We start from the raw sequence: 21,935 nt of genomic DNA, 5'->3' as shown, positions 1-21,935 counted from the left end.
GGAGGGGGCCCAAAGAGACTGGTAGGGTTGGGGGAGATTAACCTGGGGCAGGAGGGACACCTCTTTCCCTGAGCTTGGAGGAAAAAGAAAATGCCATGGGTGGAGGCATATATCTGTCAAGATTAACCAGGTTATATTGCGGCAACAATATAAAAAAATCCTCCAAAATCTTCATGGCTTAAGACAACAAAGGTTTATTTCTCCCACGCCACATGTCCAGAGCCAGTTGGCTCTGATTCGGTTCCATGCTGTCCACATTTCAGGATCGAGGCGAATGCATCAGCCCCTATCTGGAACACTGCAGCCCTTGCCACAAAAGGAAAAGAGAGAATGGCAAACCATGAGCAAGCTCTCAAAGCTGCTGCTGGAAAGGGAGGCACGGCATCTCACATTTCATAGCTAGTTCACGTTTCATGGCCAGAGCAACTCTATGATCATGGCTGAGTTCAACAGAACAGGGACGTGTGAATATGGGTGAACAACACCATAGAGAAGAGCTTTGACTATGGGCCAACAATACGATCTATTAATAGCACAGGGACCTCCTGCTTTTGTTGCTGATAAAAGTTGTTCCTTCCGTTATTCAGTAAATATTTACTAAGCCCCTACTATGTGCCTGGTGCTACACTTTGCTCTGAGAATAGACCTCTAAATAAGACAGACCTCTGTTCTCACAGACATTACAGTTCAGGGAGTTCCCACCTGCTGGCCTTACCTTTTCTTACTGGCACAGGGGACATCATCCGCTGAGAGAGAGGGAGTTGTTTGAAGGTAAGGAGTTTGAGGAGACAGGTAAATATTTCAAATAACTACCAAGCCAAGTGGGAAAGAAAGCTGAATGGGGGGAATAAAAGGATTGCCAGGCAGCATTGCATGTGTTGCTTTGGTTGGCAAACTCATGGCTATGTGATGTTTCCCATCAGTGCTCAGTAACCTGGATACTCTAAGAGCAAAAAGGTAAGAATCTGGGGACTGGAGGGCTGGAGCCAGAGATGATGCTGATACTACGAAAGAATAGGGTCTGGGCTAGGTCATAAGGAAGAAAGTAAAGTCATATAGGCAAATGCTGGGCAAGAGACAATGTCTTGAGAGCTAAGGTTAGGTGTATTGTGGGGAGGAAGTGACCCAGAAATGCAAGATGTAACAATCAAGAAATGCAGTGCTGCAGTTTAAGGTTTTACAGGTAGACCAGTTCTTGGTCTAGAAAAGTCCAGGGTGTGGAAGCTGCGTGGTGCTCACTGATCTTTATCCAGACCTTAATTGTTCTTTAGACATTGTCCCTGGAGTTAGAGATTATATCCACATGCAGCTTTATAGTGATCTCACAATCAAATGTTGACTCTACTGAGAATAACGAATTAACTACCTATATTGTTCTGTCATTTCATAACTGCTCTGAAAAAAAGCCCTTTAGACATTCCTCTTGAATTGAATCATATTGAGATCGATTCCTTTTCCTGTTCCTTATTCAATAGCAGGAATTTTCAAACTCCTTTTGGTATCTGGATTCTATGAACATACAGCAATTTCAAGAACTATCCTTTCTCTGAGGAGGACAAAATGGTGTTCATCTCCAAGTCCTGTAAAGTAAGATAGGAACCAAAGGACGTAAATGTGGAAACAGAAGAAAACAGAATGGAAGAAAAAGAAAAAAATATTTTAAATGATTATAAGAAAATCAGTCTTTTTAAGTTCAATTTTATTGAGATATAATTAATATACAATTCATCAATTTTAAGTATAGAATTCAAGGAATTTTGACAAATGTATACATTACCCCCCAATTTTCCTCCTACCCCTTTGTAGTCAATCTGCTTCCTTTAACCCCAACCTCTGATCTGCTTTCTTTCTTTCACTACAGCTTTGTCTTTTCTAGAATTTCATTTAAATCAAATAATGTAGTATACAGTCTTTCATGTTCAGCTTCTTTAAGAAAATAAGTTTCATGTGGAAGATATGAAAACAGCTTACAGGTTAGAGAAAGGTAAGGAAAATAAATAGATAAATAGTAAAGTTTACCAGTCTGAGTGCCCACCTACTTTGTCTTCATCCTAAGTAATAAAACCCAAGAAAAATCAGTTTTTATGTTTTAGTTACATTTTTTAGTACTCAATAAAAGTAAATACATTATTATTAGAAATAAAAATGTGTGTGTGGGTACCATTGATATCATTACATGTACATCAGTGATAAGCAGACCTCACTTGGGAAAACTAAATTAGAAGATTGACATCCTTTTACACTTCAATAGTCTTATTCTTTCAGTCATTCATTTGGGCCAGTGAGTCTTCTGTAACCATCAGCACAAATGACAACACCTGAATCCCTACACGCCATCACAACATACACACTTACCTGACTTTTAAGGTGAATTTAAATCTTTTATTTTTGTTCAGTCCTCACTTTCTACCTTTATTTTCCATTTTATTTGGTTCGAATTAGAAAAAATTATGTTTGGATATAATGGAAAACAAAAATATAACTAAAGAGAGGGGAATATTGAGACTTGCCATGCAGCATACGTAGATTGGGAAGACATCCTGCAGGATGTGAGATTTGAAGGGAGTTTAACATCAGATGAGCAACTCAGCATTGCCTAGCAAACAGTCAGGAGAGTGTAGTGTAGTCAGACCACAAAAAGGGTACAAGAACATTTTGCAATGGAGTGTCTGTGGATAATGTACTCACTCATTCTTACCAAATGTGGGTTACAGTTACTGTATCACCTCCGCGTGTTCAAACTAAGACTCCATAGTTTGCTGGGCCTCTTTGTGTGGTTGTAGAGGCTCAGCAGGTTGAATCATTGTAGAGTGCAGCACTGATAAATAATTGTATCCATGAAGACCCGTATCTTTCTGTAGACAAAGCTTTCTCCTGGGAAAGTAGAACTCTCCGAGGTCCCCCCAAGGGGCTAGGAAGGTTGAATAAGAAAAAGTTCTAAGTTTAATTGTAAAAGTTCTTCTTTTATGTTTGTCTTTGTGACAATTGTTGCAAATTGATAAGCCTAGAGGAGGTAAACAAGGGAGATGGATAGGACCGTTGTCAGGGGTTGCAAGTGGGTGAGTTCACACATTTCCAGTGTTTTTAACTGAGGTGAAATCAGGTCCAATAGGAATAACTGAGGCAACACTGAAATACAAGTGTACCAGAGGCTGTCTGGAAGGGTGGTGTGTAGAAACAGGAGTGGTATACGGCCACACACTTTGGCTGATCAAAATGTGTGAGTCCCAGGTCTTTCACAGCACTAGGAGGGATAGAGACAAGGAGCTGGATGCCGGAGTTGCCACACTTGATTGGCCATTTGGTATGTATGGTAGAACAATCCAGGGCTTTTATTCAAGTAGGGGGGGGCAGTTTGAGTCTATGTATTAGTTATTATTTGTCATGTTGTTGTGACCCATGAGAAAAACTTTTTCAGGTATTTTACATGTTATTAAATAAACATATTTAATGTTAGCTCATAAATTGTCTTTCAGGTGAGGCCATTTCAAAATGAAATCTTGGCTTTGTATTTGGTGATAATTTCACAGTTCTAAACCCCCAATTAATTCAAAATTGTTCCAGCCTAAACTTGTAGTTACATAGAGAATGTGCTTAATTCTCTCTTAGGTAAATGGTGATTTTTCTCTTGGTAACATGACTTCGTTGTCATCTTTTCCTCTGGAGATTGCTGTGAGGATTGAGGTCAATACATGTGCAGGCCTCATTTCTGCATTTAACAAACAATGTCAATACAATATTAACATTTTTTACTTGCACTGATATAAAAGTTTTTTACTTTAAAACTGCAAATTCAACTGATTGTGAGATCAAAATTTGCTTCTTAAAAAAAATGCTACCATAAACAAAGCCCACTTTGTAATCAGAATCCTATTTTTTTTTCCTGCATACAGCAGCATAGAACAACGGTCAGTTATAGATACACGAATTCCAGGAAGCTAAGCAAGTAAAAATCTGTCATGTAAGTAAAGTAGGTTATGTAAATTTTAAATGAATGAAGGAAAAAGCACCAAATTAAGAGAGGCAAAAAGGATCTTTTTCCTTCTTTGAATTGCACTGCTTGAACTAATATAACAAAATTTTCCAAAATCAAATATTTTAAAAACAATTTAATTATTCAAATGTTTTTAAAATAATTTCCCCCAGTAAACACAGGAAAGTCAATCAAAAAACAAACCGTCTTGTTTCTAACCTCATTGCTGAAAATAATTGTACATGTTATTTAGTACTATTTACTACGCGCTGAGCCCCTGGGGGTAACTCCCACTTCCATGATCTTTGCCTGTAGCCTATCTACTATAGATGGAGGCGATTGTCAGGCATACGCGCTGACTTCAAGATATAGTCTGGACCAAAGCTGCTTTTATGTAAAAAAGTCCCAGCCATGCTTCCAGCTTCCTTGAAACGAATCTCAATTCACAAGTTCCACTACCACCACCACCACCACTATCGCCCCCAGGTAAAATGAGACATTTCTAATAACTCAAAGGACAGTCTGTAAAGGTCCTGTCTTAGTTTTTATTTAACTGCTTTTTCCTGGCTACTTGTATCCTATAAAACCTAAATCATAAAATTTTTTAAAAAGCTGTTGAACACGTGGACAAAGGGTATTTTAGTTTCATGCAAAAACGTAACCGTGCATGAGAACTGCGCAAGTCTTTCTCGGAACGGTCTGTATTTGGGCGAAGTCATTAAACGTCATTTCTTTATTTGGGGGTTGTCAACTCGTTTCCCGGGATTTAAAGGCGGTAACGGTGATAAGTCAGTTTCCGCACCCTGTGAAAGACTGGGCCCGTCGCCTTGTACTTCCCGGCACTGTTAGAGTCCATTAGGTCTCGTCCCCTCGTTATCCGAGAGGACTGAATTCAACCCTCGCGTCCCAACGCAGGCTGCCTTCCCCAGGAAAGTCAAAACATCTCCCAAAGGATCACAGAGCTCAGCCACACAGCGCCGAGGAGCGCAGTCCACGGTCAGACTAAAGGGGGCGGCCCCTCAGGCCCCAGCCCTCCCCGCAGCTCCTCGGATTTTAAAGCGAGGGCGAGGATCAGGAGGGACGGGACGGATGGAGACAAAGGTGAGTGACTGCGCGCGCCGGCGGACGGCGAGCCGGGCAGTGGGAGGCTCCTCGGCCCGAGCCGGGTGGCGTGACTCAGAAGGACTGAGGAGACGGGCCAGGACTGGCAGGACGGAAAGGTCGCGGGCGGGGCCGGCGAACCGGCTCCTCGCAGGAGGGACGAAGCTGGGAATGCCCCCAGGCCCCGCCCTCCGCGCCGGGCCGGGAAATGAAACCGAGGCGGGCTCGGGGTCACGCGGCGGGGCGGCCCCGCAGGCTCCTGCGTCCCCGGCCGGCGTCTGCGAGGTAGAGCGCGTGCCTCACGTCCTCCCCACCCCGCCCCCTGCGCGCTGCGCACGCGCGGCCGCGCCCCGCCCCTTCGCGTCCCGCCGGGGCGATGGCGTGAGGGCGGGGGATCCGAGGTGGGGAGGCCGCCGGAGCTCCTGAGCTGCGAGCACTCGAGGCGCCGCCGCCGCCACCCGCGCGGCGTCACGGCTCCCGGGCCCGCCCTCTCCTGACCCCTCCCCTCGCTCCGCTGCCCCCCTCCTCACCCCACCTCCTCCGAGCGAGCGGTGACTTAAGCGACGGAGCGCGGTGGAGCTCATTTTTCTCCTTCCTCTCAGCCGCGCCGGGGAGCTCGCGGCGCGCGGCCCCTGCACTTTGGCCCGAGATGAATGCTGCGGCAGAAGCCGAGTTCAACATCCTCCTGGCCACCGACTCCTACAAGGTAGAGCTCGGGGCGCGGGCAGGTGACGGAGGAGAGGGGCGCGTTGGGCACGAGCGCGAGGCTGGGGCCGGGGGCGGCCGGGTCTGGGGTCCTGCGCGGGGCGGCCCTGGGGGAAGGCGCGGGCGGCGGCGGCGGCGGGATCGGGCAGGTGAAGCTGGCGCCGCAGTGGGGAAGAGGTGGGTGGAGGAAGGATGGAGGATGGACGGAGGAGGCGGGGCCGGGTGAGCGGCTGCAGGAGCGCGGCGGGGGGCCGAGACGCGCGGGAGCCGGCTGCGGGGCTCAGGCTTCGCCGGCCGAGCGCACGCCCTCGCCAGACGCGGCCTCTTGGCCGGGGGCTGGCCGGGCCAGTGCATGGGCGGCGGGGAGGTCGGATCAGTTGGGTCGCGGCCCCTGGGCACGGCGCTGGAGAGAGGGAGCGGGCTTTCCCCCGTCCCCGAGCTGGGTCGGGCGCGCTCGCCCCTTGCAGGCAGGTACGTCCCTTCGAGAGGAAGAGGTGGGAGAAGTCCTGGCAGGGGCGGCAGAGCTGCAGCGTTCCCCTGCCTGTGGCCCGGTGGAGGAGCCCGTCTGTCCCCGCTAGCCGTGCAGGGTTCTCCCGTCCTCCTCCACTGGGCTCACTGTCAAACTCCCTTGCACCTAGCGATCACTCGTGCTCCTTACCCTTGTTGCAGAGGCCAGTCTCCTCTTACTCATGTAGGGTCACTCCGGGATTTCTGTGAAAAGGAAAGTGAAACACGAGGAATTATAGGAACTGTAGTTTTAACTCTTGAAAACTTGTAGAGGGGGAAATGGCACAACATTGTGTTAATGTGCCTATTGAACACTTGCATGTGTAGCTGCCACATTAATTTTGTTTGAAACACACTAATAAAGGGAAGAATAATTAGAGAAAAATCTAGCAAATGTCCTTCCCCATAGTTACATATTACATGATGTAAACTGGACTATACTCTGCTAAGGTTTGTTGGTCAAGACACTCAAAATATGAGATGTCATACCAGAAACTCCACTAAAGTGAAGTAAATTTAGTTTTTACTTGAGCAACATGGTGGTTTGGAATCTAGTGGTAAAACATAGTACTGTTATGGTTTTGGTTTTGGTTTGGAGTCTTTGCTTTTTTTGTTTGTTTTAACCCTCCTTAAATATTCTGAAAAAGTATTTCAGAGAATCTCTTTTTACATAAGTTCTGTTTTGTTTGTTTCTTTCTAATTGGCTTAAGATTCTGTGATACTTAGATGGGTTGTCATTTAAATTGAGCCAACATTCTTCAACAAGTGGTCTTTCAATGGAATTTATTTTTTTATTTTTTTTTGAGACAGAGTCTCGCTTTTTTGCCCAGGCTAGAGTGAGTGCCGTGGCATCAGCCTAGCTCACAGCAACCTCAAACTCCTGGGCTCGAGCGATCCTTCTGCCTCAGCCTCCCGAGTAGCTGGTACTACAGGCATGCGCCACCATGCCCAGCTAATTTTATATATATATATATATATATATATCAGTTGGCCAATTAATTTCTTTCTATTTATAGTAGAGACGGGGTCTCGCTCTTGCTCAGGCTGGTTTTGAACTCCTGACCTTGAGCAATCCGCCCGCCTCGGCCTCCCAGAGAGCTAGGATTACAGGCGTGAGCCACCACGCCCGGCCTTTTCAATGGAATTTTAAAGTAGAAATATATAGTATTGGCAAGATCTTAATACTATAGTAGCTTGATTATGGTCCTTTACTTGGCCCTAAAACCTCCTCTTGTGTTCTCTTAGTTAAGTTGGTGTTTTCAGTATCTTTATAGTAATTTTAGAATGGTCTCATTCATAGTCTTGTAGAATTTTTTTTTTCTTAACTAAATCTTTAAAATAATTTTTAGGTGTTTTTTAGTATTAGCTTATGAAATGATTGAATTGTAAATGGAAAATATAAATGGAGGTTGATTAGTCTAAATTTTAAAAACAAAAAACAGTACAACTTCCTTTAGTTTGCAGTTCCTCTAACAACTATACATGAGTTGCTTTAACTTCAGTTTTCTGAGATGCTCTAAATTAGAATAGTGAATTACCTTAAGGTTTTCTAATCTCCCAGCAAGGCATGCTTAACTGCACTATTAGAATTTGCATCCATTTAATAAAATTTATTCCTATCCATTTTCAAGTCAGGATGCTGTATTTCATCCCCTTTCTAATATGAAACTTTTTCAGAGGATTTCATCTTAGTAAGATTTTTCTTCCCCCCCCCCCCAAAAAATCCCCTCAAGAGGATTCAGTCAGGTTGATATGTTTTATACCAATAGCTTACAGCAGTACACTAAAATAGATTGTGTATTCCATAGTCACATTTAGTCTTTAAATTTCATTTTCCTTACATTTTTAGTGGTCCTTATGGCCTATTTTTCATTTTTGTCTTTTTATCTTCTTAGGCAAAAAAGAGAAAAAATGATAATCTTGAGATTAGAAGTAATGAAAATTTTATTTAGAAATTACATAAGAATGTTACATATCCTTATTATCACTGCTTACAAATTATTGGCCAATTAAAATTGGGAACTAACAGTTTTAGATACATTGATGAAGAGAGCAAAATATTGTTGATTTTTTATTTCTGAAATTTAAAGAAGAATAACTGATTACCTAAGCTCTACAAAAAGTTTTTTTGCAAGTAGGTGATATGGTGGCCAAGCACATGACAACATGTGGGAATTTTGTTTTTACTTGTATCCTCTCAAGAGAGTCCAGAACAATTTGAACCAAAGGAGAAGCATTTGAAATTTAGATGCATTTCTGTAACCTAATACTTTATTAAGCATAATAGAAATTAAGAACACAGGAAGATGTGGTTCTTCTTCCATTTTCATCCTGGGTTCCTGTTACAAATAAAGAGTCTACTTAATCTTATGTGTTAATCATTTATATTTTTCAAAATAACGTAAGGCACAATTATCTAGTGTGTTGTATTTACATTGTGCTAAGTCAGCTAGGGAAAAGATACATTTGAAACTTTTGTAAAGCAGGCAAGATTGTTTTTTCACTTACCTCTGGAATAGCCGTTGATCAGTTCCCAAGTAGATCATTAAAAGATGCTTTTCTGTTCCTTTACCTTGTATTTAGATATTGTTAGTAGCAAACTGCATTAGAGAAAAAAATAACATTTTTAGAAATTTTACCTACAGCAAATTAATGGAAGGTGTCGATTGTGCTGCAGTTGGAAAAGACATATAGTGCACAAAAGTAATCTGTAAGCAATTTACAGTTTATCTGCATTACACATTAGTTATGGTGTGTGCTGTCCAGTGTAGATTTGTAAGCTGGTCATTCAGAACTCAGCATATTTTCAACCATTCATTTAATCAATACTGGAGACATATTGGGTTTTATAAAAGAAGACAAAGATGACTAGATCTTAAAATCCAGCATGGAGGAAAATTGATTTTTAAAAGTTTCAAAGAGCTGTGTAATTTATATATGGTAATTAGTCATTCAAGGCAGATTTGTTAAAAAAGAAAATTTTCCTTCCTCATTAGCATAATAATAAATCTTCTAAGACGTTTGGGCTTTTGAGGAAAAGACTGGGGGATAGATGAACATCATCATCATATGGACAAGTTAGTTCTGCCTGGGCCTTCTCAGTGTTTTCCTCTGAGCTATTCCTATATTTCATAGTTGCATGTCTTTCACTGCTTCTGAACAGACACTCAGCATAGTTGCAGTTGTGAGGAGTGGGGTACTGCTGCTGCAGTTCATACCCGGAGACTACCTACAGATCTTATGATGCATCCTTTAAAGATGTATGTGACATTTTCCATATATTTTGATTTTCCAATAAGTTTTATATTATAAATTATAGGGAAAACTTGGACAACAGAAAGTAAATTTTATGAATCATGAATATATTTCATAGGAAGATTAATTTAGGTCAGTAATAATTACGATGGTATTCTTCTTATTGTAATTTAATGGAATCTAGTCTGAAGGTGTGACAAAAGAGGTATAAATTTTTAGAAACTATACACTAGGAGGTTTAAGGGAAGAGACAATATGATTATAGATGATTGTGTAATCTCTCACCCTTTCCAAAATAATATAATCCAAAAATCCCTAAGCCATATTTTTGAGTGATTATTGCTTCAAAGCCAAATAGCAGTGAATTATTTTCTGGAACAACAGACAGATTTCCAGGGCTTGAGAAATCTTAGATAATACTAAAAAGAAGAAAGAATCGTTTATGATTTTTGCCATTTCTAGCACAAATCTTCTAGCTTTGAAGAGGCAGAAAGTCTTAGCCAGTGTAGGACTGAGTAGATCCTCTTCTGATTGCCCTGAGATATTATAGATAACATAACTTGTCCTGTGACCTTGAATATGTTATCCTATATACTCTTATATACACATTCTTATATTTAAAATGTTGGTTTGTGATCATTTCTTAGCAATTAAAAATAAAAGTAAAACTGAAAAAGCAGGTTAGTAGTAGTTACCTGCCTTTGGTCATGTGATCTCATTGTGGGTGTAAAGATCTTGGAAAGACAACATATCAACCCTATGGGGCACCTAGAGAAGCGTCTAGAAAACTAGTCTTTTCCAGAAAGATTCTATTCAACTTAAATATGCCTCATGCTTTTTTTTTAACTGTCATACTCGAGCAAGGATTTTTAGCCTTGGGAATGTTTTTTTGATGCAAATGCTTGGCCAACACTCCATAATGGAAAAAGATGCCCCTTGTTACAAACTTAGCATTAGAACCTTTTTGTTCTAGGAATTAAAATAAGACCAGTTATTATTATCTAGTATGTAATAATTTTTAGGAACTTGTCTTTTCATGAAGTAAATCAATCGCACAACTACGAAATTATATTCTGTTAAAAGGACTACATTTTTCCTTGTGTCTGTGTTCCTTACAATGTATTTATGTTCAGGCAACAAGAGGACCATGCTCCTTTAGGAAACATTTTCAGTGGTAAGGTTTGCTGAGATATTATCAGATATTTTCTGTTTTGTCCACATCTACTGAATAATTTTGTATTTATCATAGAACCATTTTCTCTAGTGATAGAAGTCAAAGCAGTGCTATAGTTAACATGATTTAAGAGCTTCCTTTTCATAGTTCACTTTAATTTTGAGTACTGGAAACTGTTTGTTAGTAGTACTTAACATTTAAACCTGAGATCTTAATTTCCCTACCCATTCCTTCCATAACAATAAAAAAAATCCCATCTCAATAAATGGCACCATTATTAACCCAGTTGCTTAAGCCAAAAGTCTAGGAGCTATTCTTAATTCTTCCCCATCATTATCTCCCACATCCAGTCCATCAGCCTATTTCTCCTTTACCTGTAAAAATACTTGGCCGGTTCTCTCATTTTACCTGGTCTTCCAGTAGCCTCTTAACTCCTGCTTCCACACTGGTCCCCCCTCCCCCATCCATTCTCTACCCACCACCAGGCTGATCTTAAAATGTGTGTCAGATCTTATTCACGCCAGCTTAAAGTGTGATGGCTTCCCATCACACTTGATATAAAATCCAAGTTCCTTGTGGTAGCCTGTAAGCAAGCTCTTATCCCTGCCTACCTCTCACCTTACCATGTACCTCTTCCCTCCTGCCACCATAGTCTGAGCACCAACCACACTGGCCTTCCTTCTGTTCTGTCTCTTATGCCAAAGCATTCCCTATCTCCTTGTCAGTTTGGCCCTACTCACATGTCACCTCAGAGAAATCTTCCTGGTGCCTCATTTAAAGTAATCTCCTAGACCCACTGTAGACCATCATTCTCTTAATTTTTCATAGCATCCTTCTTGATCTGAAATTATTTTGTTTATGTATTATTTTTCTCTTCCCTTTTTAGCTCTCATTAGCCATATGAGAATAGAGACCATGTCAGTCTATTTTACTTTCTCACCCTTAGCATCTGAAATAGTGCCTGATACATAATAGATACAAAGTATGTATTTGTGAATGAATGAACTATTTATAAAGTAATGATTGATTTTAATCTATGCTATCTCATTCCATTTTCTCGTGAAGGTTCAGAATGACCAGTTTAGCAAAAAGAAAATGAAGAGGACAGTAAACTAGTAAAACTAGAATTGTTATAAATCTATAATTCTGCTTTAAAATTTTTTCCCATTAAAACAATGTATATTTGTCTGTATAAATGGATCGAAACATGCTCTGTATTCTTCTTCAAACTTGTCAGGTGTTGGTAGGTGGTCAATAATAGTAAATCGTTTCATGGTTAATTACCTGTGAGTTTGCCTAGACAACGTAGATTCTTTAGCTATATTCTAAAACATTTCTCTTAAGTTTATCCGAAAAAGATTTTAGAAGTCATACTTTGTTTCTAATTAAGCAGCCTAGACAATTTTGTATTTTAAGTGATACTTGTTTTCAAAGGAGGCATTCTGAATACTTATGCAAAGATAGGTTTTAAAATAGTATAATTAAAGAACATAGCTTAGGCAGGGCGAGGTGGCTCACGCCTGTAATCCTAGCACTCTGGGAGGCTGAGGCAGGTGGATTGCTCAAGGTCAGGAGTTCAAAACCAGCCTGAGCAAGAGCGAGACCCCGTCTCTACTATAAAATAGAAAGAAATTAATTGGCCAACTAATATATATAGAAAAAATTAGCCAGGCATGGTGGCGCACACCTGTAATCCCAGCTACTCGGGAGGCTGAGGCAGGAGGATTGCTTGAGCCCAGGAGTTTGAGGTTGCTGTGAGCGAGGCTGATGCCATGGCACTCATTCTAGCCTGGGCAACAAAGTGAGACTCTGTCTCAGAAAAAAAAAAAAAAAAAGAACATAGCTGAAGTAAGGCTTTAAAATTATAAACATATTTAAGTATTGTCCAGAACTAGAATTGTATTTGTATGATGGAAAATTTTTAGTGTATTTTTAGACCAAGGTGGAGTTAAATAGTTTGGAGACAGTTCCATTCAGCTTTTGACTGCTTGGTCTTCTCAAAAGAGAAAAATAATTAATTTGTCTTCTAATACATTTAAATCTGATATAGAAAAAGTAAATAAGATGCACCATTAAGTATCTGAAACTGTAAAGAAAGTCAAACTATTGAGAAACACAACTATGAATCAGACCTTCATAAACTTGTGCTATGTGATCCAGACTTTTTTTTTCAAATTTTACTTTATCATGTGTGACTTTTCTTCTGCCTCACTACTTAGTCCCACTGAAGGAGTTATTTACATTATAAACGGGACACTTTCCTTTTTACATACATCTTGGATATTTTTAGGTCGAGATATCTTTTTCTAATCAATTTAAGTAGTTGAAGTAATGATCATATATTTATTACTAGAGTATGATTCATAAATATATTTATATTTTGCATTTTAGTGAATTGACTAATAAAGCTGATTGTTGTGGATTCTGTATTAGCTATTTTACTTAGCTACTACTACTTAAATCTTAAACTTATAGTGATAATCAGGCTCAGAGTTCTCACCTTAAAAGCCCTGACGTACATTTCTAGGTTTTGATGAGGCCTCCCCTATACCTTTTATTAATAGTATATTTGTTGTGCCTGAGCAAAACAGAAAGCTCCAAGTCTCCTTTCTGGCTTAGGATCTCAGATCACATTACTTTAAAAATTTACCTCCAAGATTACCTGTACGCAGCAATAGGGGCTACTTTTATAGAGTTGTAAGTATGCTTCCATTGGCAAGGAAACAGAGGACGCTCATTCAGAAGTGTCAATGGAAATACAGTCATCTTAGAATTCTTGGGCTAAGCTACAAAGATTCTTTAGGACAGAGCCAAGTTTCACTGCGATTGTGATTGTATAGCCAAAGAAAATGTTGGCTTTTCTAAACTTGAGATCAGAGCTAAACAGAAAAAAATGGTTTATGTTCACAATGGTCACCCATGAAACTTGGTCTGCAAAGATTTATTCCACCATTGCCATGATTCATCCTATACCTTAAACCAGGGGTCCTCAAACTTTTTAAACAGGGGGCCAGTTCACTGTCCCTCAGACCGTTGGAGACTGTGCACTGTGGGCCCAGGACAAGTCAGCTGCTAAGTAGGACAGGCAGCAGCAGCAAAAACACCCGGAGGGCTGGATAAATGTGGTAGGCGGCCTGCATGTGGCCCACAGGCCATAGTTTGAGGATGCCTGCCTTAAACTTTAAGACATTAGTATTTCTACTCTTTCAACTGGGCAAATACACGTTATTCTTTCAGTTATTTTTTTTTATTGGTAAAATGTTTTTATATGGTTAAAACATTGATAAAAATTCAAATTATGCCACTCATTTTTTACTTTTTTTTTTTTCTTAAAGCAAAAGCAGATAACTTTTTAATAGTGGCCATTACTCAAGTTCATGGAATAGAAATTTATGCTAAAACTTCTTCATATTTTTTAATTCGTAAGGATTTGATGTTTCATTGTATAGGAATTTTCCAATTAGGAGATAATTTGAGAAAAAGAAAGATTATAAAACAGGATTTTTTTTTTTTTGGCTGCTTTTGCTTTTATCCAGGTTTTCATAGTGTCATTATGAAGGCAAAAGTGACCATTCATAATAACCCATTGTACAAATAAAAACGTAGCCGTGAGAAGTCATTGACTATTAACTTATGGAACATACCGCATTTAAATAGTAACAGTACCAAATTCTGCTGCCTTCAGCTCATTGTTTTATATCAGCTGCTTCTCTTTTCCTCTTTTCTTCTTCTTTTCCTTTTCCTCAAGACCAGATGAGATACTTTTCCAGCTTAGTGAGGCCTTGTTCTTAAGTTTAGCCTGTTGGTAAAATTTAACTCTCTCCTGTGGTTTTGATTTCGAGATACTGAAGTACTAAAATATCTTAATAAGTAGGATACTTATTTTTTATTCTATATAGCCAGGGAAAAAAAGCTAATCAATCAATAGCAAATAAGAAGTATAGTTTCTTTGATTTTGAAGTAATTCTGAGCCTTTTTCTGTTGTGATTTATCACCTACTCTTCTAGTATTTTCTAACTAAAGTATTTTTCTTTATATAGGTTACTCACTACAAGCAATACCCACCCAACACAAGCAAAGTTTATTCCTACTTTGAATGCCGTGAAAAGAAGACAGAAAACTCCAAACTAAGGAAGGTGAAATACGAGGAAACAGTATTTTATGGGTTGCAGTACATTCTTAATAAGTACTTAAAAGGTATTACTTTTCGTAGTATATTTAAAGCACTGCTTTTATGTAATACTTCATAATTTTTTCCTATAGTGTTATATTATTTGAAGTAAGTTTTTAAATAGTCTAATGTTGATATTTATTTAATTTCTTTAAATAACTACTTTAGGAGTCTTTTGGAATTTTTTTAATCTGTTAATTTAAATGCATTAAATTTTATAATTTGGTATGTATGCTAGATGTCCTAAGTATGAGAAAGGCTTTCTGAAACTGGTAAGTTTAGAAAAGTAAGTAATTTTTGGAGGTTAATATGGTTTATTAATTAATTCAAAATAAAGGATTTGTTATTGACATGGAAACTCATTTTGAATGATGGTAGCAATTATACTTAGAATATTTTTACACTAGTCAGTTTTACCTTAAAGACCTAATTTTTAAAACTACCTATGTCTGTGGACTTAGTTTCAAATGCATATTAAAATGGAAAAATCCCCAAAATAATTTCTGTGCTTTTTTATTTGGAAGTCCATTTCTAGTCTATTTTGTAATGGTGTTTCTAGGGGGAAAACAGCTCCCAAATATCTGTACATCTGGGAAAGTTTTATCTCTATCCTTTGATATAAAAATAATCTCAGAATTGAATATAGATTAAGTTAAATTCTATGCAGATGGTATCCTTTTTCTATGATATTGGCTATTTTAAGATCAGACCATTCAGATAATGTTAAATTATTGAAAAAGAAAACCTAGCTGGATACCAAAAGGTACTTAATTGTAGAAAGAATACCCAAGATATTTTAAATGAATTTACTTGTTGTCTTCTATAAAGTTAACAAAGACTGATGGCACACTTTTAGTTCTATAGCTTAAAAACTATATAAAATATTATTTATTATTAATTATAACTAAAATTCATTGATTGCCTACTCTAGGTCAGCATTATTTGTAAGTGATTCATAAGTCTTATTTAGTCCTCACAATCATCCTGTAAGTGGTTACTCTACTGTTTCCCTCACTTACAGATGAGAAAAGTTAACTAAAAGTGTTTTTGAAGGGCAAAAATTTAGTAACTGAAAATTACTTGTTTACCATCCCTGAAGAGATCACATTCTTTATGAATAAAGTGAGACTGTTCATCTGGATATAGGAAGCTTTTGAGCCATCTCAAATTTGAAGAGTATCTAAATTAATTGAAATAGAAATTATATTTTTTAGAAGTTCACTTATTGTGATTTAAAAAAATACTATACAAATAATAATTTTTTTCTAATTATGCATCTGCTTTTGAAATAAATTAACATTTATGCTTAGAGTGAGTTGTTGCAGTATAAATTCCTTTTCTGATTCTGCTATTGACTCTGGGTGGGTCATATAACCTCTCAGTTATTTTTTTTTTTTTTTTTTTTTTAGACAGAGTCTCGCTTTGTTGTCCAGGCTAGAGTGAGTGCCGTGGCGTCAGCCTAGCTCACAGCAACCTCAAACTCCTGGGCTCGAGCGATCCTTCTGCCTCAGCCTCCCGAGTAGCTGGGACTACAGGCATGTGCCACCATGCCCGGCTAATTTTTTATATATATATCAGTTGGCCAATTAATTTCTTTCTATTTATAGTAGAGACGGGGTCTCGCTCTTGCTCAGGCTGGTTTTGAACTCCTGACCTTGAGCAATCTGCCCGCCTCGGCCTCCCAGAGAGCTAGGATTACAGGCGTGAGCCACGGCGCCCGGCCTCAGTTATTTTTTTAATCCACAGAATGGGTGAAATAACTAAAAATATTAATTCTATGACAATTCAGCAACTCACAGAATGCCTTTAGAAATGTAAATAGGACATGTATATTCTTTTAGGTAAAGTAGTGACCAAAGAGAAAATTCAGGAAGCCAAAGAGGTCTACAAAGAACATTTCCAAGATGATGTCTTTAATGAAAAGGGATGGAACTACATTCTTGAGGTAAAAAATGGTTTCATGTTTTGATCTATCTTGGTTTTGCTTTTAGTTCAAAATTTCTTGCAAAGGAATTTAATAGAAGATTATACTATCATTACAGTTCTTTTTTGCTTGTGATCTGAATAAAATGGCTATTTTAGACATGCTTGTGAAAAGTTATGGGTAACATTTGATTCCATCTCCCCACCAGTGGTAAATCATTAGCATATAAAATCGACATAAAGTCTAAGCAATTAAATCAATTATAATTTAAATAACTAGCATTTTTCAGAAAGATAATTTAATCCATTCTTGAAATGCACTATAATTTAAAAAGGGCTTGGTTATTTGACAATTTCAAAATGTCTTTTCCTTAACTGTGAAAATAGATGCTGTGAGTCTATCACTACTAGTATTTCTAGGAAATTTCTCTCACTGAATAGTTAGAATGGTTGGTGCAGATTCATGGAGTTGATTTTTATTCTTTATTTTATTATAATATGCATACCTAATATGTTTGGATTCATTGCTTAAACTTCTGGGCACTCAAAGATATGGTAATTGAATTATAAGAGTCGAATGTCCTCTGGTGGTTTTCTTTATTACAAAGATCAGATGGGCCGGGCGCGGTGGCTCACGCCTGTAATCCTAGCTCTCTGGGAGGCCGAGGCGGGCAGATTGCTCAAGGTCAGGAGTTCGAAACCAGCCTGAGCAAGAGCGAGACCCCGTCTCTACTATAAATAGAAAGAAATTAATTGGCCAACTAATATATATAGAAAAAATTAGCCGGGCATGGTGGCGCATGCCTGTAGTCCCAGCTACTTGGGAGGCTGAGGCAGGAGGATTGCTTGAGCCAGGAGTTTGAGGTTGCTGTGAGCTAGGCTGATGCCATGGCACTCACTCTAGCCTAGGCAACAAAGCGAGACTCTGTCTCAAAAAAAAAAAAAAAAAAAAGATCAGATGGGAATGCAATCTATTGGCAGCTCATGATGTAAAATGTTAATTTAAATCTCACAAACAAAAGTCTTCTACATTGTACAGGTCATTAAGTACAAAATAATTAGAAATACTTTAACTTTCATGTCCATATTAAAATAGTGAGTTTTACTATTGGGTAATTTTGGGTCTTAGAAGAAGGTAAGCACTCTGTGCTACACTTTTCCCATATTTTAAGTAAGGTCAGTAAAATCTGTGGGCTAACTCCTATACTTGCTTCATTTCTTTTTTGTGAAGTTTGTTGTGAGGATAAATACAGTAATCAGATGAGTTTCGTGCTATGCTTATTACTATAATTCCAGCAGCCGAGGTTGTATGTCGTTTGATTATGATCACAAAATCTTAGGAAATTACAGGTTATCTAGAGATAATCTGGGTAACCCCATTTTATAAACATAGAATCTGAGACCTAGAAGTATCAAGTAACTTGTCCAAGGTCTCCCAGCTGTTTGTAAGTCCAAGCCAGGATTTGTAAGGCAGTGTTCTTTTTGCTATATTATGATGCCTCCCATGCTTCTCATTAATTTTTCTTTCATTTAATTACCTTGTCCCAAATCATATAAATAAGTTATAATACTAGGATTTCTGAAACAACTTGCCTTCCTAGCAAAAAGTTAGCCACAACTTTTAGCTTTAAAAGGGGGAGGTAGTGGGAGGAGGTACAGTTAAATATCTAGTAGCTTTACCATGTGCAAATAACCATTAGCCTAATTATGGAAGGAATTGTTGTGTTAGTAAGAAGTCAGTTAAGTTAGACATGGGCGTTGATTGCTAAGGTTCTGTGCTTGGTTTCAGTTCTACTACCAGCGTCAAGGGAATCATTTTAGGGTTCTTCTGCAGGGATTTCCCCCTCTCTCCTCTCTCTTTTCTTTTGTTCTAAAATAGCAATCCCTTATTTTATCTTTCAGTCTTTAGCCTTTCTTTTATGAAAATGGCCAGTTTAGAATAAAGGTAGTATTCTTAGAAAACTTTGAATATATATGTTGGATTAAACTCATCCTTTCTTTTTTTCTGAAAGAGCAGGGAAACAACAGCTTTTTTGTTGTGATCAATTTGGAATTCTGTACCTCTTCTAGTGGTAGATATTAGCAGAAGCACCTGACAGCATTAAATTTAAAAATTAATATCAGTGCCTAAGTTGTTAATAATTTTAACTGATTTTATTTTAAAAGGATAAGGATATTCTGACTAGAGTACTAACATTTATAACATCTATAATTGCAATTTCTATGACAGTAAATTTAGCTTCTGTAAAATGTAAAGAACCTTAAGAGAACAGATAATTGAGTATCATCTGTTAAATGAATAAATTTATTTTCTCCTCCCAGAAATATGATGGGCATCTTCCAATAGAAATAAAAGCTGTTCCTGAGGGCTCTGTCATTCCCAGAGGAAATGTTCTCTTCACAGTGGAAAATACAGATCCAGAGTGTTACTGGCTTACAAATTGGATTGAGGTGAATTGTTTTTTGTTTTTTAAATCTCATTTAAAATTAATTGAAAATGTAAAGATCATTGAACTGGGATTCTAGTTTAGAATTTGCTACTAATAAAACTATATAATATCCCAAAATTTACTTATCTTTTCCAGGCCTCAATTTCCTCATCTGTAAAATGACAGTTACACTAAATAATCTTTAAGCTTCCTTCTAGTGAAATCTAATGTTCTGAGATTTTTTTCTAAACCAAATTATTGAGAATTATTACTTTCAAAGGTCAGTTGGCTTTTGTCTGATTTGTTGCCATTATAAAGATATATCATCTTAGAGCAAAATTAGAAAATTACCACAAGTACATTTCTGGTAACTTAATTTTATGATATTCTGTTCCAGTTGTACTAGAAGAACTTTAACTTTTAATGACTACTTTCTTCATTTTTCTCTAATCAGTTCTAATTTACTTAGCTTCTCAATAGTTTAATATAGATTTTATCTGTAAGAAGAAATACCCTAGAAAGTAACTATAGAAATAGCACCTTAATATATAAGAGCTATTAACTTAGTTCTTATAGCTGACTCTTTAATTAATTTATTGGTTAAACTAATTTGCTATTACATTGTAAAATAATACATTTAAGATTCACGTATAAAAACTGAAAAAAAGATTTGAAAAAGTAAGAGATCCAAGAATATGTTTAAAGTAAATTTTACTAAGTTGAGGGAGGAACATTCTTCTTAAACTCTTGATGGGCCATCAACTAATAATAAGTAGATGATAGACTCAGAAAAGGAATACAGTTAAATAAAGGTTTTAAATAGTCTATACCATACATTATAACTTTGAATTTAACTTTGACTCAAAGAAAAAGGAATATATCTTGTTCGTTTTTATATAATTCTTAATATTATTTGTACTGGCAAATATTTGATTTTGAGGGGATAATATTATTAAAACACAAGAGTACAAGAGTTCTTATCCACATCATCTAGGCTAGGCTTTTACCTTAAATGCTGCAAGATCCCAAACAGATAAATCTAATTTAGGAAATTCATCATCTATGGATTAACCTGTTTCATATTTTTCTTTTTAGTTTTCTGATTGGGGATTTGGTCAATAAGTTTTCACCCTTAAGTATAATTGAACTTTCCTAAAGCAGATATTTATGGAAATAGAGAACTCGTTACTATTCCACCTTGCTTCGTGTACAGTTTCCTTTATTCTCTTCTGAAAGTGAGAAAACAACTGGCCTTAAAAAGAAATTTTTGCCTTTTAATAACTTACTATTTTTTTATTTATTTCACTAAGAAACTATAAAGTAAAAAATTTATATCAGTCATCTTAAACTGATAGTTTGTTAGCAAATATATAAGTATCATTTTTAATAAAAGAAATTATTAAACATAAGTCTAATATGGGCCTGTTAGATTTTGTTTAATAAAAGCAAATATTAAAATGCTTTTAGTTGCTTATAATCTGAAACAGAATTTATATCATTTATTTTTTCTACGTATTTACTATTTTAAATTATTGTAGTCCTAGGTAAGTATTTATATGGAAGGCATAAGAATTTACAGTCTAATACTATCTATCCCTTATTGTAGTTCTGATAGAGCCTATGTTTTTTTTTAAAAATGTGTTTACTCTGAATACCGAGTCTCCAGAATAGACTTTACTTCATAGACACTTTTCCATCCTTTGTGGGGTTTTTTGGTGAGATAAAGGAAATTCATCTACTCTTAACCAGTCCCCAACCCTAAGTTTACCACCTTGTATTTGAAATCTGCTAGCAGCTCCAACAGACTTGTTATTTACAAACTTGAAGATGCTCTTTAGTCAGTCCTTGATTTAGAACATTTTAGATAATAGCACTAAATAATATCCCTTTCAGTTCACTTCCCAGTATGTGTTCAAAGTTGTTTATAATTATTTATTGATTGTTATTCACCTGGTAGTGGTACACTGAATTTTAAAACATACTAAAATTATTGAGTTGCTTTTTAATTTCAGTATTGATGCTAGGAGAAACCTTAGTAGAAGAAAATTTAGTCCTCTCCTCACATTTCAAAACCAGTTTAAGAGAGCCAAGGAATTCTGGGAAGGTGTCTCAGGCTTACAAGGGGCCTGATGAGGGGTAAGGTCAATATTCTACCTTTATAACTCCACTAGAGCTTTTCACATTAAGTTTTATATCTTTTTCATATTCCTAGCTAATATCAATATTTGAGTTGAATTACAATGTGAGAGTTGATTGAATTAAATTCAACAAATGAATGTTGATTAAGTGCCAGCTATGTACCAAAAAAATGCTGGGCACAGAAATTAGAATAAAAAATATGTCTCATTTAAATGCCCTTTGAGGGAGAGGTGATAATTCATCCCTAACTAACTATTGATACCATTAAGAATTACTACTGAGTTAGTGGTAGGAAAATAGGTAATTTTGTCAAAGGAATCATGAAATAGAAAATAAAAATCTTTAATAAGGGGAAGGAATTGCTAAGGAAATGGCACAGTGTTCTTAGAATGACATGTATCCCAGTGGGGGACTGCAGCTTTAAAGTGAAAAAATGTGTAGTAGGAGCTAAACCTGCCAGTGGTAATAAACAGGGCAAGATTATGGAAGGCCTCAAATTCTATATAAATTGACTCCCCCACCACACATACACCCCATGGACAGTAGATGGCCATAGGC

General features: G+C 37.5%; 1 protein-coding gene across 2 annotated transcripts in view; it reads left to right on the top strand.

The window, feature by feature from the left end:
• The first annotated feature begins 4,783 nt into the window (after positions 1-4,783).
• Positions 4,784-21,935, top strand: part of NAMPT (nicotinamide phosphoribosyltransferase) — a 37,157-nt gene continuing 20,005 nt past the window's right edge. The window contains exons 1-5 of one of the 2 annotated variants that reach the window (XM_012746431.2): positions 5,056-5,074; positions 5,677-5,780; positions 14,756-14,912; positions 16,728-16,831; positions 19,132-19,260. In XM_012746431.2, coding sequence (XP_012601885.1) covers positions 5,724-5,780; positions 14,756-14,912; positions 16,728-16,831; positions 19,132-19,260 — 447 coding nt within the window. In that variant the 5' untranslated portion in view covers positions 5,056-5,074; positions 5,677-5,723. Of the gene's footprint in view, positions 5,075-5,676; positions 5,781-14,755; positions 14,913-16,727; positions 16,832-19,131; positions 19,261-21,935 lie in introns of both variants that reach the window. The other variant, XM_076006522.1, reaches the window with a different exon arrangement.

The sequence above is a fragment of the Microcebus murinus genome, chromosome 9 (assembly GCF_040939455.1).
Source record: "Microcebus murinus isolate Inina chromosome 9, M.murinus_Inina_mat1.0, whole genome shotgun sequence".
Taxonomy (NCBI): domain Eukaryota; kingdom Metazoa; phylum Chordata; class Mammalia; order Primates; family Cheirogaleidae; genus Microcebus; species Microcebus murinus.
This window is presented reverse-complemented; position numbering and strand designations above follow the sequence as displayed.